This window comes from Eretmochelys imbricata, chromosome 1 (genome assembly GCF_965152235.1).
Source record: "Eretmochelys imbricata isolate rEreImb1 chromosome 1, rEreImb1.hap1, whole genome shotgun sequence".
Taxonomy (NCBI): domain Eukaryota; kingdom Metazoa; phylum Chordata; order Testudines; family Cheloniidae; genus Eretmochelys; species Eretmochelys imbricata.
The window spans coordinates 187,976,701-187,994,342 of NC_135572.1; the positions used below are offsets into that span (position 1 = coordinate 187,976,701).

The 17,642-nt window shown below is 42.4% G+C and overlaps 1 protein-coding gene across 2 annotated transcripts in view; it reads left to right on the forward strand.

Annotated features, from left to right (window-relative positions):
- RCSD1 (RCSD domain containing 1) overlaps positions 1-17,642 on the forward strand; it is a 46,021-nt gene that overhangs the window by 19,369 nt on the left and 9,010 nt on the right. For both annotated transcript variants that reach the window (XM_077820360.1, XM_077820369.1), the window contains exon 2: positions 15,344-15,451. In XM_077820360.1, coding sequence (XP_077676486.1) covers positions 15,344-15,451 — 108 coding nt within the window. The remainder of the gene's footprint in view (positions 1-15,343; positions 15,452-17,642) is intronic.

Here is a 17,642-nt window from a genome sequence, read left to right on the forward strand (position 1 = left end):
TAATACCAACCAGTGCTTAATTTGTGCCAGGGCTTGCCAGGGATGAGCCTCGGCACCTCTAGGCTTGGCAGTTCATAGCCACAGAATGTCTGGGCTTGCTGCATCAGTCATGAATGTAAAAAAATTGCTTGAGCCCCGACACCTCTTTCATTACAAATTAAGCACTGATAGCAACACATGCTTATTTCTCAGAGGAATGGAGTATTTCTCCCCCTTCTGACACACATATATTATCTTAGCATTCTCAATGATTTTTATCACAAAGCCCTGAACAAGTGCCACTAACAGTCGCTTGGAACAGGCAAAGAGTTTTGTCAGTGTCCCTATTCCTTTGGCTTCTCTTTACTCCACACTGTTCATCACACTGAACACTCATTTCATTAGATTGTTCGTTCCTGGTAAATAAAGCAATTCTACTTATTATGTAATTCTAAAAACAAAATGTTTTGATTAATAAAAGTGAAAAGCCAGGACACTTCAAATGTCCAAAATTAAGTTCCTAGGACCACATAAAAACAGGACATATGGTCACTTTAATCTAGTGTGTCCTCATTATGAAAGTTACTTCAGTGGTCCTCAAAGTACTGGGGGCTCTTTCACTTTGGAGAGTGGATATGTGGGTAGGGAGTGGCTCCTTATTTCCTTTCCCCAAAGACAGTATGCAGGCTACGCTAGACAAGGCTCCTGTCACAGGAAGTGCCTACTATACATATAGCCAGATATAATAAACAGTAACTGGGGACACAAAGGGTTTGCACTTTTCCAAGACAGGATGTTGACTGCCCTCTAACAAATACATTGTAGTATGTGCATATTTAAGACTATATACTACAGTTTTCAAATGAAAAAAGCTATCCGTTTCAGTCAAGACCATTTACCCAAAAGAATGAATCCCCCTTCAGGAAAGATGAACTCTGAGACAAGGAGTAACCAATAATTCACTAGGAACTAAATAATCCTGTGCAAATGTTAGGCTGGTCTAGGCATGGGTTTGTGACAAGTGGAACTCTCACATTAGGGAACACTTTAACGTGTGTTGCACTAATAAAGAACCAATGTGATCTGGAGGAATATACACTGAGCTGGGAATCAGGAGGTCTTAAAGTCACATCTAGATTTTTTGTCTTGGACTTAATGTGGCTGTGGACAAGTTGTTTACCTTTGTCCATCAGCTTCTCAATCTGTAAAAGTGAGGTAGTATTACCCACATGCCTTATGAGGATGTTTTGAGTATTCATATACATAGTGCTTTTATGTAGCATTTGCATAGTGCCTAAGTATCATTATTACTAATGAAAACAATTTGTTTCCGTCTTGTATTTTTCACAGCTTTCTTTTCTAGTTTTGCTAATCTCCAAAGACATTGTTTAAGCAGCACAGGCCATATGCTCTTTTGACTTGCATACCATGGAGTGAAGAAAAGCACAGAAATCTACTATTAATCTAGTCTCAAAAGTTTAAGCACCAGCCAAAAACTACTGGGTAGCTGGCATACCCTACCTCTATAAGGCCCTTTTCAGTCCTAATTGTATTGAAGCTAGGATACCAGATTACAGAGCTCTACAAAGGCAGTAGAGGTGTCTTTGTCTCTTCCACTTTGTGACCCATACCACTATTTCAAGAGGCCCTAAGGCCAACACTGAGTCACTAAACTGTCTCTCCTAAATAATTAAGCTTAGATTTCAGTCACATTTACTCTTGTGGAACAAGAAATCTACCTGGAAGATAGAACTTGCACAGAAAGGTGTCTATTTCTGAGCTTGCATTTGCCACAGCAAGTCTGACACTATGTAGCATTAGTCAGTGCATCTACCTTACTAGTGGAAAGAGGCCTCAAGAACAGGGAGAATGACTTTGTCAGAGGATACATTTAAATAGAACTTGTATCATTTATTTTAATTACAATGACCATTTTCTTTGAAACAGGAAACTGCAACTGTAGGCAGCTTTTCTAAAGTCTACAGATGTTTCCTATAAGTATGCTGGGAAGGGCAGAGCAACTTATTTGCAGGGTTTGCCTCAGCTGCATTCAGCCACCAAGGTTCTCACAACTCCATACCAGAGTCACTGCTGGCATAAACAGCACTATTCAGAGCAATGGAGCTGCAGCTGATCGTGTGACACTTTGGTTAAACAGTCTGGAGTGTTGGAAGTCGCCGTAGTTGGTGAGGTTCATCATTAAACAGGGCCACTTTTTTTTTTTTTTTAATCCAGTACATGGGGTAACTAGGAGTGCTGGTGTGGAGGAGCCATAGGCAATCTGCTTTACGCTCCTCTGAGGTAATTTTGGCAACAGGACCAGAGAAGGAGCCATAAGCAAGTGCCATCTTCCAAACACACACAAACAGGAAACAGCTTTGTGATAGAGTCCCAGTAGGAAAACCATTGGGCTGTTTCTCCTAGCCCTTTGTAGTTGGTGACACAGGCTGATTGCATCATCAGGAGTAGGGACTGCTAGACACCAAATCGGAACAGTGCACCCTACGGTACAACAATGTACAAGCAGGTGCTCTCCCTCTACTTTTAATAAACAAAGGCATGTTCACTCGTAACATACCTTAACTATTATAGCTGCAGCTATCACCAATGCTTTGGCAAATTCCTGCTCTTTACTAATTTCCCCTAGTGTTGGGTTGTCGTCTTTTAGAACGTTTTCCTGAGAATGCCCTTCTGATTGTTGGCTCTTTAAATTTGGCAGGACCAAGCAGCCATAGCTCTACCTCAAAAAGGAGCGATTTCATAAAGGAAATATTGTTTTTGACAACAAGTTAGTATGGTTGGGTGTGAACATAGTAATAGCATGGATTCCAGCACACGTTGGGATATATGGCAATGAAATGGTAGATGAGGAAGCAAAAAAAGCTTTAAAATGGAGAAATTGATATAAAGATTCCTTTCAGTAAGTAGGAATTTAAAAGTTTAATTCATAAAGGACTTAAAAGGAGTGGCCAGAATTTTTGGACCAAGGAGAAAAGAGGAAGAATATTCTGTGAAGTATGCCCCAAAATAGAGGATAATGTGCTATTCCAAAGTTATAAAAGGATCAGTGAAGTAGTCCTATTTAGACTGCCAACTGGTTGCTCTGGTTTGAATAATTATTTATATATATTGAATAGACACAAAGATGGGCTCAGTAACACATGTAAGGTTAAAGAAACATTGATCACCTAATATGAGAGAGTGACGAGTGTTCCAGTAAAGAGAGGCTCTTTATGAAGAGTTTAAATCATACCCACAGGCCACTTGTAGCCCAATTAGCACAAAGCTGCAGCCCATGTGATATCCTTAGGGCCATATATGTAGAGTGTGTGTGTGGTGTAGATGAGGCCCACATAACACCTAGAGACCTGCATATGTGGCCCACAATGGTAAATTGGCTGAGAACCACTGGTTTAGGTGATGTAAGGTGACAAACCCTATGAAGGGTTTAGTGAAAGTATCAGGAAAGTGGGGTAACTTTAAAAAAGCTCTACTACATTTTTAAAGGATCTAGAGTAGGGTAAGAGAGTAGTAGGTGGTGGTTATAGACTCAGTAGATGAATCTGCTTTGCCATAGAGCATCATAAGAAGAAGCTGTAGTTCTAAAGTAGCCATGTTGTAAGTAGGAGCTGCTGTTCTTTTGCCTCTTCTGGCTGATTAAGTATCTATTTTATGTTTTCTATTGGTCATTGCTGCAGATGTAGAATACTCTTATGTTAACCATTGTAGGGTTCTTGCCTGTGAGCTCAAAGACGGTAATTGTGCTACATGGAGTTCTCAGGAGAGAAAAAACAGGACTAGACTACTGGAAATCTGTAGCAAAACTTGGATTTTTTTTTTAAAGCAAACTCTTTCAGAACAGAAACAAAAGGAGTACCTGTGGCACCTTAGAGACTAACAAATTTATTTGAGCATAAGCTTTCGTGAGCTACAGCTCACTTCATCGGATGCATTCAGGGGAAAATACAGTGGGGAGATTTATATACACACAGAACATGAAACAATGGGTGTTACTATACACACTGTAATGAGAGTGATCACTTAAGGTGAAAAGAAAAGGAGTACTTGTGGCACCTTAGAGACTAACCAATTTATTTGAGCATGAGCTTTCGTGAGCTACAGCTCACTTCATCAGATGCATACCGTGGAAACTGCAGTAGACTTTATATATACACAGAGAATATGAAACAATACCTCCTCCCACCCCACTGTCCTGCTGGTAATAGCTTATCTAAAGTAATCGTCAGGTTAGGCCATTTCCAGCACAAATCCAGGTTTTCTCACCCTCCACCCCCCCAAACAAATTCACTCTCCTGCTGGTGATAGCCCATCCAAAGTGACAACTCTTTACACAATGTGCATGATAATGAAGTTAGGCCATTTCCTGCACAAATCCAGGTTCTCTCACTCCCTCACCCCCCTCCAAAAACCCACCCCCATACACACACAGACTCACTCTCCTGCTGGTAATAGCTCATCCAAACTGACCACTCTCCAAGTTTAAATCCAAGTTAAACCAGAACATCGGGGGGGGGGGGTAGGAAAAAACAAGAGGAAATAGGCTACCTTGCATAATGACTTAGCCACTCCCAGTCTCTATTTAAGCCTAAATTAATAGTATCCAATTTGCAAATGAATTCCAATTCAGCAGTTTCTCTCTGGAGTCTGGATTTGAAGTTTTTTTGTTTTAAGATAGCGACCTTCATGTCTGTGATTGCGTGACCAGAGAGATTGAAGTGTTCTCCGACTGGTTTATGAATGTTATAATTCTTGACATCTGATTTGTGTCCATTTATTCTTTTACGTAGAGACTGTCCAGTTTGACCAATGTACATGGCAGAGGGGCATTGCTGGCACATGATGGCATAAATCACATTGGTGGATGTGCAGGTGAACGAGCCTCTGATAGTGTGGCTGATGTTATTAGGCCCTGTGATGGTGTCCCCTGAATAGATATGTGGGCACAACTGGCAACGGGCTTTGTTGCAAGGATAAGTTCCTGGGTTAGTGGTTCTGTTGTGTGGTATGTGGTTGTTGGTGAGTATTTGCTTCAGGTTGCGGGGCTGTCTGTAGGCAAGGACTGGCCTGTCTCCCAAGATTTGTGAGAGTGTTGGGTCATCCTTCAGGATAGGTTGTAGATCCTTGATAATGCGTTGGAGGGGTTTTAGTTGGGGGCTGAAGGTGACGGCTAGTGGCGTTCTGTTATTTTCTTTGTTAGGCCTGTATTACCAGCGGGGGTGGGGGGGGAGAGGGGAACCTTTTGTAGTGATAATCAAGGTGGGCCACTTCCAGCAGTTGACAAGAATGCCTGAGGAACAGTGTGTGTGTGTGTGGGGGGGGGAATAAACATGGGGAATTAGTTTTACTTTGTGTGATGACCCATCCACTCCCAGTCTCTATTCAAGCCTAAGTTAATTGTATCCAGTTTGCAAATTAATTCCAATTCAGCAGTCTCTCGTTGAAGTCTGTTTTGAAGTATTTTTGTTGAAGAATTGCAACTTTTAGGTCTCTATGTATATAAATCTCCCCACTGTATTTTCCACTGAATGCATCCGATGAAGTGAGCTGTAGCTCACGAAAGCTTATGCTCAAATAAATTTGTTAGTCTCTAAGGTGCCACAAGTACTCCTTTTCTTTTTGCGGATACAGACTAACACGGCTGCTACTCTGAAATATTTCAGAACACATACACTAGTGTGTTTAGTGGAATATTTGTTTCTTGAATAATTTTAAGTAAAATTGAATTTTTTTCACCCAGTTTTGTCTTTTTTTTTAAAAAAAATCCACTCCCTGAAGTTTTTCAAGTGCACTTTAATATGCTCATCAGAGAACTTTCCCTTCCTCTTTCAAACGTATACCCTTATTATTGTGAAATGTCTTTTCAAGTGAATTCAGCTACACTGACAAAGTGTTTTAGCCGTATGCTTCTATTCAAATTATCCATAGGAAATAATTAATGTTCCTCGTTGTTGTTATACTTCAGACTTAACACCTTATTCATTTGAAAAGGGGCAATTTTCCACTCTTATATCTATTCTTGTGGCTAATCTATTTGCAGGGGTAGGAAGATGGAACTGCAATGGTGTGGAAACAGAGGCTAGAAAATTATTCTGCAGAAACACTGGAATCTCAAAGAATCCGCAAAGAAACCCTAGGGCTATGTCTACACATGAGACCTTACAGTGGCACAGCTGTACCGCTGCAGCTGCACTACTGTAAGGTCTCCCTTGTAATCGCTCTATGCCAATGGCATAATTAATCCACCCCCAATGAGCGGCGGAAGCCGTCGGCAGGAGACGCCGTCCACACTGGCGTGTCTGTTGGTGAAACTTTTATGTTGGTTGGGGTGTGGCTTTTTTACACACACAAGTGCTAGTGTAGACATAGCCTGAATCAGTGCTATAGTGGAAGATTATGCTGATGCATGTTTGCAGTGACCCTACTTGCATGTCTTCCTTGAAGTTGTTTGTGATGGCTCCTGTTTTCATTTAAATTAGGGCTGAAGAAAGGTGGTGTAGAGTAGAATACTGGGCTCTAGCAACAAAGTAGCATTCACAGTTCAGGAGTTCCTTTCCTTTTCTTACTTCCCTGCCTATTTTTTTCCTTGCTTTCTGGCACTCATTTGCGGTTAATGAGCACTCGCTTGTCAAAGGGCCACCAGAATCCACATAAAGGCAACAGCTGGGAGAATCCACAGGGAGAAATGTGTACTCACCTCTAACCTGCCTTCAGGGCCTTGGCACTGAGCCAAGGGACCCATTCACACCACTGTGACAGCCTGTAGGGTCACAGAGTCTGGTCTGAGAGCCTTTTATATTAACAGCTTGTTGGGGGTTCTGGAGCCTGACCAGGGGTCTTTTAAAATCCATGTCCTATTAGCATAATGTTCAAACCTTCCCCTAAACTAAGCCTGCAATATCAAATCTGTCACATTCTCAGGCCGCCTAATGAGATCATGGGGCCCCTTCACTCATTGCTTGTCAATCTGGGTTAGGGGAAGCCTTGAGAATGGAAGTTTAAGGGCTTGACTACATGGGGAAATTAGTGTTACATATTTCAGAGTAACAGCCGTGTTAGTCTGTATTCGCAAAAAGAAATGGAGTACTTGTGGCACCTTAGAGACTAACCAATTTATTTGAGCATGAGCTTTCGTGAGCTACAGCTCACTTCATCAGATGCATCTGATGAAGTGAGCTGTAGCTCACGAAAGCTCATGCTCAAATAAATTGGTTAGTCTCTAAGGTGCCACAAGTACTCCATTTCTTTTTAGTGTTACATAGTTAGAGTGTGTATTTAAAGTACAATAGCTATTGCACACTAGCTCCCCATGGGGACAATCTGATTTCACATTAAAACTGCCTTTTGTGATTTAGATTAATCCATGAAGTGTGGAATCAGTGTGTCAACACAGGGAGTTAATACAGAATAGCTATTCAGTAAAAGCTATTCTGCCTTAGCTATTCTGGGCTCTTCCCCTTTGTGTACAAACCATAATAAAACCATCAAGTTCAGACACTTGCCATCCCACATAATTTGGGAAAAGGTTTTATGGCATTTAGTTTTCTTTACTATTTTTAATTCTCCTTTATCAAAATTCATATTGGAGCCGTGTTTACTATCCCTTTAAAATGGCAGACATTGCACACAGAGGGCAGAAACTTAGCAAAGCATGCTGGGAATATTACATCTCCCATCATGCTACGTGACTTTTTCACAGCCAGATTGTGTACCGATATTGGACTGGAATTTTTTTTTTTTAATTTCTCTCTCTTCCCCTCCCCTTAGCAATGTTTGTATCTTAAATGGAAGTCTGATTTTATTTCCTTGGCTTTCTGCTATATCTTACCCCTGCTGTCTAGCAGGGAGAACCTATGGACACTCGAGGCCAGTTGTTCTTCCTCTGAAATGGGGCATCAAATGAGTGTGAAGAGAAAGAAGATGGGAATTCCTGCATTCTGGGATCTTTAAACAACACAAAGTTCTGATCTATCATGTGGCTCGAATGCATTCAGCTTCTCTGGCTGCTGAGAGTTTCCTCTACGGTCAGCATCCTAACTGCATTCCCTAACATGGCTCCTTATGGAGGAGAGTGGGACTTGAATAACTGTGAACTCCTCCACAGCCAGAGCTACTGCATAAGCTCCTGCAGCACCTTCTTCTGGAGAGGCTGGGGTAATTATGGGAACTCTAGCCAGAGCCCCAATCTCTCTCTCTCTGCAAGCACTTCTGCAGACAGCTGCATTAAGTTAACACCATCAGAGCAAGGAGAGTCTTCACTGCAGATAAGAAACCAAAAGGAGAAATAAATCACACAAATCCCTCCTAAACTGAGGACTTGAAGATGCCAAAATGCAATGATTTGTTGAGTGGGGTGCAGGGAGGGAAGAAAGCTGCCTTGTTGGGATGGAGGGAGGTCAGTGTATCAAGAAAAGGTTTGTTTACTCAAGTCTTACATCTTTGGATGTAATGTTTCTTGTTCTGGGGGCCCAGCATGATCCTGAGCTCTGAATCTGAACAATCATTGTGGGATTTCCTTCTAGGGATGTAAAGTACAGACCAATGTAAGCCTGAGCCCTCCCACTTCGTGGGTAACCTCTGCTTAGCTTTAGCTGATATTTTCATGGGTAATACAGAGAATTAATAGTCTTGTACTGTGCATAGGCTCTGCTAATTTTGTTTTCCTCTTTCTCTCCTGTTCTTGTGCTATCATTCAGCTACTTTCCTAACTCTGTGCCTCTTGATTCATTTTTTTTCTTGGTTTTGTGCTCTTACTCCTCCCTTTCTACTTATTGTTCCACTTCCTGTTCTTACACGGCTCCCTTCTTAATAGCATCCTGATGAAAGTGGCAACATATCGTTTATAAAAAGGCTTAACTGAAAACATAAAATAGAACCCCTTTTTTCACCTTGAATTTCAGATAATGAACAGTATTTTTCAAAAGAAATCTGTTCATCGACAACCTGGATCTTAACTCTGCTCTGACCAAAGTAAATGGCTATTCCAAACTTTTTTGTATTAAAATTAATTTTTAAAAATGAAATTTTAATGAATACTCTGGTATAGGCTATTGTATGTTTCTCCTTTAATTGCAAACCACTGATTTAATCTGACCTGCACTTAAAAATCCTGGGGCCATTCACTTAACAGGTGCTCCCACATGGGGTTGAAAATGAAAGCTTGTCTCCTGTCTGAGAGACTAACCAATTTATTTGAGCATGAGCTTTCGTGAGCTACAGCTACAGCATCCGATGAAGTGAGCTGTAGCTCACGAAAGCTCATGCTCAAATAAATTGGTTAGTCTCTAAGGTGCCACAAGTACTCCTTTTCTTTTTGCGAATACAGACTAACACGGCTGTTACTCTGAAACCTGTCTCCTGTCTGTTTCCAGCCACCAAATAGAAAAATGACTGACTTGCCCATATGCTGTGCTATATCTAGCCAGCTCTGCAGCTTTCCCAATTAAGAGAGCAAGAGACTGGACTAGACCTCTTTAAATTCTCCTTCCTGAGTAAAAATTAATCTGGGGGTGGGGACAGGATAGTTTTTGGCACTGACAAAGGTGGAGCCTTTCATCTCTAGACCAGATTCAAATCCTGCCCAGATAGATAGTAAATAAAAGCTGTTATCATCTTATGGCTGTTTGGCTTTCAGTTTAGTTTAAACCCCTTCCCAAGTGACATAAGCTAAACCCAATAAGCCACTATTCTACCAGAATAAGAGTGTCCCCAAAGGGAGTTATAGTGATATAATTAGAGGTTTAAATTCACTCCTTAGCTTATACTAAAAAAACATTGCTATGTAGACAAAACCTAAAACTGTCTGATGCCTGGCTGCTGAACTTCAAAGAAAACCCCAGTGTCCCTCTTCAGTCTATCTTGGTATTCTTATGGATCCCACTACTGCAGTATCTGAAAAATCAAACTGACAATCCTTTTCTTTGCAATTTTCAGGAGAAATAGGTTGGTTAGTTAGTCAGGTGTGCATGGAAGACATGACAGAGGGAAAGCTCAATGCAAGAGATGAGTTTTGCATTTAGTTCTGAATGCAGTGAGGCCTGTGCTCATTTTTATCTCCTGCAGGAGTGAGTTCTGTAGTCTAGCCAGCTCCTGTGCAAATTCTGTCTCCCACACTGAAGAATCTCCCACCGTTGATGGACATTTGAATTGTTCCAGTGGAATGCAGCTGCTGCTGAAGGTTAAGGTAGTGGAGGGAGAGCCCTGACCACACCATTTGCCAGGCTTTTATGAATCTTGAGATTTTATTTTATTTTTTTCCTAATCACTCAGCTGCAAACAACCTGCTGTGTCTGAGGCACATCACTAGAGCTGTATGGGAGTCACACTGACCGGACTTACCCAGGTATCAAACTGGGGGGAAAGCATTTTCAAGGGTGGAATGGGAATTCAGAGAGCCTACATCTTCAGCAATAGCCATTCAAAAAATAAAAGCGGTCTCTGCTATGCCAGCCCTTCAGCTAGAGTAGTATGCCAAAGTGCTGATCTCACCTAGTCCACATCTAGCACATGCTGTACCAGGCAAAGCTGTCCACTGTCCACTTCTGGCTTTAGGACTTCTGTCTAAACTGTATAGCAGGTTAGAGCAGAAATCTGAAGATCAAGATTCTTGGGTCCTATTCCTTTATCTACCAAAGATTATCCATAGTCACATAGATAAGATACTGATTACTGAGATTTCTCTGCCTTAGTTTCTCTATCTCTAAGAATTAACAGGGTAGATCTGGTTATTTTTGCTACATTTGTTCTGTGCCTCTTTGACCTTTTGAAGTTACATGTGTGGTGGGGAAAGAAACATGAGAAGAACCACCAAGAAGTCAGAATATTAAATGGGGGGTGAAGAGGATTAAAAGTTACTGTTGTTATCCAGCTGGTATTTAAAAGCTACTTAAACCAGACCATTGAACTAGATTCTTGATGACCTAAATAAAACTTGGTCTTTCTTGACAGGCTATAAAGTAAACTGGTCCAAGAACAAGGTCATTTCTGATTATCCACTTCTGTCTATGGTTGCCAACCCTCCAGGATTGTCCTGGAGTCTCCAGGAATTACGGATTAATCTTTAATTTAAGATTTTGTCCTGTGATGAAACCTCCTGGAATATGTCCAACGAAAACTGTCAACCCTACTTCTGCCCCCATTGCCATCCTAACATGGCTCATTAAAGGCATGATCTAAGTAGGCATAAAGATGAACAAAACTGGGAAATGCCTGGTCAAGGATTCCTACTGGGATACCTTTCACACACAGAGACCATGAGGTTCAAATCTAACAAGAATCTGTACTATGACCATCCAGAGGCTTTGGGGTAGAGTGGCAAAGCCAGCGTTGGCTAGAGTGGAGCTTCAGAGAAGGCCTATGTTAAGCACACAAAAAACCTCAGGGGTTTCAGGTTTAATTTCACAGGATTCTTGTGAAATGAAAAGATGATCAGATCTGCCCATATCATTTAGTCTCTGGCTACATTCATTTTATGTGAATTAAATCCAGGATCCCCCCCCAAAACAGAACTTTTTGTAAATGCACAAACAATAGACACAGGGAAGCTCTTCTGTCTCTAAATCTCCCTGTCCTGGGTGCTTCAGTAGAACTTCCCTCTTTTGAAATAAGCCCAGTCTAAAGCATAGGCTATGCCTACATTAGGAACTTTACAGTGTCACAGCTGTAGTAAATCCACCTCTCAGAGGCAGTAACTAGGTCAAAGAGCACTAGCTCGACAGAAGAATTATCTACCCTGGGTCGGCTTAACTACATCTCTGAGCGACGTAGTTGGGTCGACCTAACTTTCTAGTGTACACCAGCTCCCAGGCTCTAACTAGGCTCAGTTGCATCTGATTACCTCAGCTCAGAAAGGCCCTTATTTCCCACACAACTGTCTGTCTTGGCAGGGCCTCCCACAAGGGTCATGAATGGGATAGGGTGAACCATGCCTGTGGCGGGGGAGGGATTCTCTCCAGAGGGCACTAAAAATCTGTGCACCCTGTCACAGATGGCCTATGTGCTCTCAGTCCTGTCCAGGGCAAAGTCAACATGTATCCACATTAAAACAAATCTGATTGGCCCTGGGTGAGGCAGTGTCAGCAGAGGCAAAGAATTGGATGGGAAAGTAAATTCCCCTTTTAGCTCAACAGGGGGTCCCTCTAGAACAGGGAAGAAGGACATTGTCAGGGAAGTGTTGGGAAACTTGAGTTGCTGAAGTACTTGTTCTGTGAATAAATAGGAGGCTTCGCTCTCCAGGGCTGCCTGATCAGCACAAAGTTGACTTTAAAAGAAAGTGAATAATAAGAATTGGGTTGGAAAACATGCTAATGCCATTTCAAACCCACTAACTGAAAAAGGAAAATGTGAAACTTTTATAAATATCGGTAAACTACACTCCCCTTTTGAAGGCAGAAATATTCCAAACTTGATGCTGCAGTTTGAGTCCCTCTTCACTGTTCTCCAACAGAGAGTCTGACTGACATTACTCCAAATAACACAGGATCCCCTTGGATGTTGATTTTTGTGGGAAACTAAAAGACCTCTGAGACCAGCAATCACCATCTTACTGACTATTGGTGGGTTAGGACTTCCTAACGTAGCATCTTATTAATTCACCTATAATAGAGTCATAGGGTTTAAGGCTGGAAGGGACCACCAGATCATTTGGTCTGATCTCCTGTGTATCACAGGCCAGCACCTGCAAACTAAACCCAGCAACCAAAATAAGACCAAAGTATTGCAGCCCAAAGGAGACTAAATGATTAAGAGGGATTGAGGTACACCACTGCCCGAGGCCCTCACCAAAGCATGGAATTGATTATAATTACAATGGGGCACTCATGACTGCTCTGGCAGGAAAAAACCCAATCCCCCCCTCAGTGATGCTACTCAACTAAAGTTGACTACAAACAGCACAACTTACTGGCCTGAGTAGATCTATCTTTCTAACAACAGCAAACCTATTCAATTTTATCAAGGTGATAGCTGGTCTTAGTGTCCTGTTTCCCAAGCACAGTCTCGGAGAGCCTTAGCATATCCCCCCAAAGTGAAAAGAATACCCTGGAATTGGCCAAACACTTGTCTAGTATATTTTTTGGACCATGAGAGAGTGAGAGCAAGGGCTCTACACACCTACTGTGAGGGTGAGGTACATGCCCCTGGAGGAGTGGGGAGAGAGGGGTCTAGTGCTGTCCCTCTAGTTGTGGGGAGGGAACCTTGGTGTACATCCTTTTAATTGGAGAGAGTGCCCTCGTACACTCGCTAGAGTAGGACAAGGAGAAGCCCACTGCACCCTCAGCAGTGAGAGAGGAGCCTTCTGCAATAGAAAGAGCCAGATGAAACACTGCAGTGTAATGGCCAGAGAGGATCTGAAAAATAGGATTTTCCTGTTGTGAAATCGGAGGTGTAATCAGAGAGCCTGCAGCTGGCAGTTCTGTGGGCCACAGCCCGTGGACTACTTGTTCTAATATTAGAATGGCATGTTCACTGCTTCCTGTGGACTGAAGGACAAACTTACTCACACAAGCATGTCTTCTATTTACAATGTGTTTTATCAGCTAAAGGGAAACTGCTTGGGGACATCCAGCTTTTGCTGTGCACTTGGGGCTTTGACGAAATCTGAGGGAGAAAGGGAGACAAGTTTTCAGGCATATAGTGCCAACAAGCCAAAAGAAGCTGCCATATCCTCCCAGGTGAAATCTGGGGCTGAGGGCTGGAGAAGGAGCATACTGTCCTGCTCAGATGAATCAGAGTGTACAAGTGAGAACAGCCATGCCATGTCAGGAAAAAAATAATGTATAGAAGAGTGGTTGCTCCTTAGACTTACAGTCAGAAGAATGCACTGCATGCCCTAAAATAGTTCATAAATCACTTTCCAAACATTAAAGCCTTGCAACCCTCTGTGAGGTGTGTCAGTTTTATCTCCATTGTACTGATGAGGAAAGAGTAAGGTGGTCCTTAACCACACTGTGCTGCATCTCAAAGTTTTAGCCAAGAACTTGATCCAAAACTGAAGTGAGACTCAGGCTAATTCTCAGTATAACCCCATCGATTCACTCTTTGTCTAGGATCTTTTAAGTTTCCACTGCTCTTTCTTTCAGCATGCCCCACTGTATTACAACGGCCAAAGTCCCATCTTTGGGCTGCCTTGGCATACTGAGAGCGCCATCTGCCTACCAGCTAAGCCAAAGGCGCAGTTCCACTGTCTTAACCCACAATTCCTTCCAAACGGAGTCAAGCGAAAAGGGAAGAATCTTGGGGGTTCCTGCTGTTGTGGAAAATGTGTGTTGGCCTAAAACCAGCTTCTGATGGGACTTTTCAGACTAAGCAATAGAAGTGTGGAGAAGGAAGTGGTACAGGTCAAACACTAACACTGGTGCTGCGGGGATGCAGAAGTATGAGGTTCTCTAATGAGTGGGCTGCAACTGGGAAAACTCCCTGTTGTCTGGATTTTATGAGGTTCTGAAGAAAAGGCTCAAGACAAGCCAGTCAATGCGGTATTCGCAATTTCCCCAGTTTGTTTTTTTTTATCGATGCTAACCAATGGAGCTTAGCAAGTTTGGTTTCCATGGACACCTTATTACAAGGCTTTTCACCAGTGTCACATGATAAAAATGACAAAACAACAATATATGAGGTGACATGGGCCATTGGGCTGTGGCAGAGGGAACACTGCCTAGGGATGGGCAGAATCACATGATCCAATTCCCCAGTTCCCAGCAAAGTACAGAATGGGTATGGGGGGGAGCATCTTTACCTAAGCTCCTACAGCCTGATATCTCTTTGCAGAGGTGAGATACTGGGAAAGGGCAGAGAGTAACACCCCAGTCACCCTTACACATTCCCCAAGCAGAACACAGGCTTTGTGAGGGAAGGCTTCTCAAAGCCCAGTCTCCTTGCAGAAGAGTCACTGGAAAGGGGGAAATCTGGTTGTGAGAGGCCTTCCATCACCGCCACACCACAAAAAAGACGTTCTGCCCAGTTCTACTTGCTATTGCCCAGTTCTACTTGCTGCTGGAGACAGATGGTGACCGGGACGATGTGGGTAGAAATATCTCATTTAATTTCTTTCCACTGAAGTGGAGAACTGGAGACAGCATCTTCTGTTAGAGATGAAAAGTTCCCTGCTACACTATCAAGTCCCTGAGCCATTCAGGCCTTACTAATAACCTTGTATACTTTAAGATATTAACAGGTCCTATTTTCAGGGATGGTTTCTTCCTAGACAAGGTACTCACATCTGGCAGCAGTGCTCTGAGCCCTCAGTTACTCTTGCACTCAGTAATAAATAACCTGTCTACTTTTCAACCTTCCAACTTTCCATATCTGTGGGACCTGGGCACATACTATCTTGTTTCTGATTTGTCAGGGCAGACCAGCAGAGACCAATCCAGAGGTGGAGAAGTCAGCATCCCTATCCGTGGCTCAGCTGGCAGGAAAGTTCAAGGAGCAAGCAGCCACCATTTCTGGAAAGGAGGTAAGGAGCAATTCAGGCACAGATAACAAAAATGGAGAAATGGGAGACTCATCCCTGGCCAATGAAGGTGGGGAGACTGGGTGATCCAAGCATTAAAATAATGGCTTGAGTTTTGGATAGCAACTTTTATCTTGAACGATCCCATTGTGCTTCGCAAACTGTAGTAGAACACACAACAATCTCATGCACAGTATACGCTATACATTCTAAATTTACATGTAGACATTCTTGCATACCTATTCCAGCTGCTACTAAAAGAAGTTTGTTAGCCAGTGGCAGGATGTTTGTGCTTTAGGGACACTGAAAAGCCTGCTAAGACATCCATGAGTTCCCCAGTGGCAGCTGGCATCAAAGCAAGGTGCACATGTATAGCTCAGCACTGGGCCTTTTTGGCTACTGATTAATTAGAAAGCACCCAACTAGCTTTTCTTACTCAAATGTTTTGATATTTATGAAACAGAAATGAGATTCTAAATAGTGAGGCTGAACAACAAACTAAGCAGCTTAGAAGCCAGCATGCATCTCACTAGCAGCTCTCCATCAATAATAATAATAATAACAAATAACGGTGATAGGTTCCTTAGCAATCTTCTGTAAAGCTCTGAATCAGCTGTCCAGGGCTCAGAAATAGTGAACAAAGTTTTGTCCCTCTTTATTTGATCCTAAGCAATACTATCCAGTCACAGCACAACAGACACACAAACTGCAGTTTAGTCCGTGTGTATACACACTGACACCTAATTAACTCAGTAACTGTTAGATTAAAAACAAACAAAACTATTATATGCATCTCACAAATGTTTCCAGTGAGGACAAGCATATATTGCTATCAGGATTCCCCTCCTCCCCTAAAAGCAAGAAGTTGACATTCAGTGGGATTTAAACAAATGAAGATAGCTGGATCAACTGTCTGCAGCCAAACAAAAAACTATCTCAAAGATTATGCAGTTTTAATGTCATGTACGGGGGCTACAGTATGACTGAACTCAGGAGTAATAAATAGGACCCATTAGAGTTCAAGCAATGGTTTATTGATGGGTTAGACAGCATAGATTGGCACAGCAGGAAAACTGGTGCAGGTTGTTGGAATATTACATTAGACAGGACTCATGTTCTGCTAGCAGCTGGATTGACTCAATGTAATTGAGGACACTGGACATTTTACTAGCCCCAATATGCTGTCATTTATCACCCGAAAGCATCCCAGTCAGAGCAGCCTTGTCTTTCCTTCCTCTTCTACAAGGTATAAGGGCGGATTAAGGTAGAATAACTGAATCCTTGTAATCCAGGCCTGCTTTGCTGAGGCCTAGATGCAGCAATGAGTCAGTGAGAAACTGAGTCTGTTGGGAAGCAGGAAGGAAAAACCTCTCTTGGTAAGGGGGACCGGAAGAGAAGTCTAGGAAACCAGGGTAGGGGTGACCGAAAGAACTTAAGCAGTAAAGGTACCCAAGACTGTGATGAGTCTAGGCCCCAAATGGCTTTAATCCTCTGAGGAGGCAGGGAAAGTCAAAGGACTCATGGCCGCTGATCCGCTTTCAGTGACCGAGCGAGTCCCTTACTACCATCACAAACACACATGTCAAAAACAAAAATCATTTCAGCATATCACAATCCTGGTGAGTGACGTAATAATCATGGTTGCCTGACCTCGCTATCTTTGTGGTCATCCTGATATCAGCATGGTGAGCTATGTCCTGCAAACTTAGCATACAGGACATTAATGGATGCCCACAAAATATCACTGCCTCACAATGTGGTATCATAATGTTGTGATACGATGACGTTTCCACAGCATAGGATGATACTGCATACCAAGATTGTGATGTGTCAGGATGATATTATGTTGATGGGATGACATGGTCACAGCTTGATTACATTGCTTCACACAATGATACTGCATTGCTATCTGCTGACACAACATCACCAGTTAACAGTATAAACCTCATAAAGCCATGGTGCCCAAGTTTGTCACTCCAGACAAGCTCTCTAAAGTGGCCAACTCTTCAAAGATGGAGTTTGCCACAATCTGATGTTTGTAACTTTCCAGATTTCTGGACATTAAGGGGGTAAAAATTATGACAAAAGTCACCAAATATTGCACCACAGAGCATATTGGTAACTTGCCAGAAGGTCATAGAAATTGGCATAAAATAGAGGAAATTTCAGTTTCTCTCATCTCCAACATAGAAAC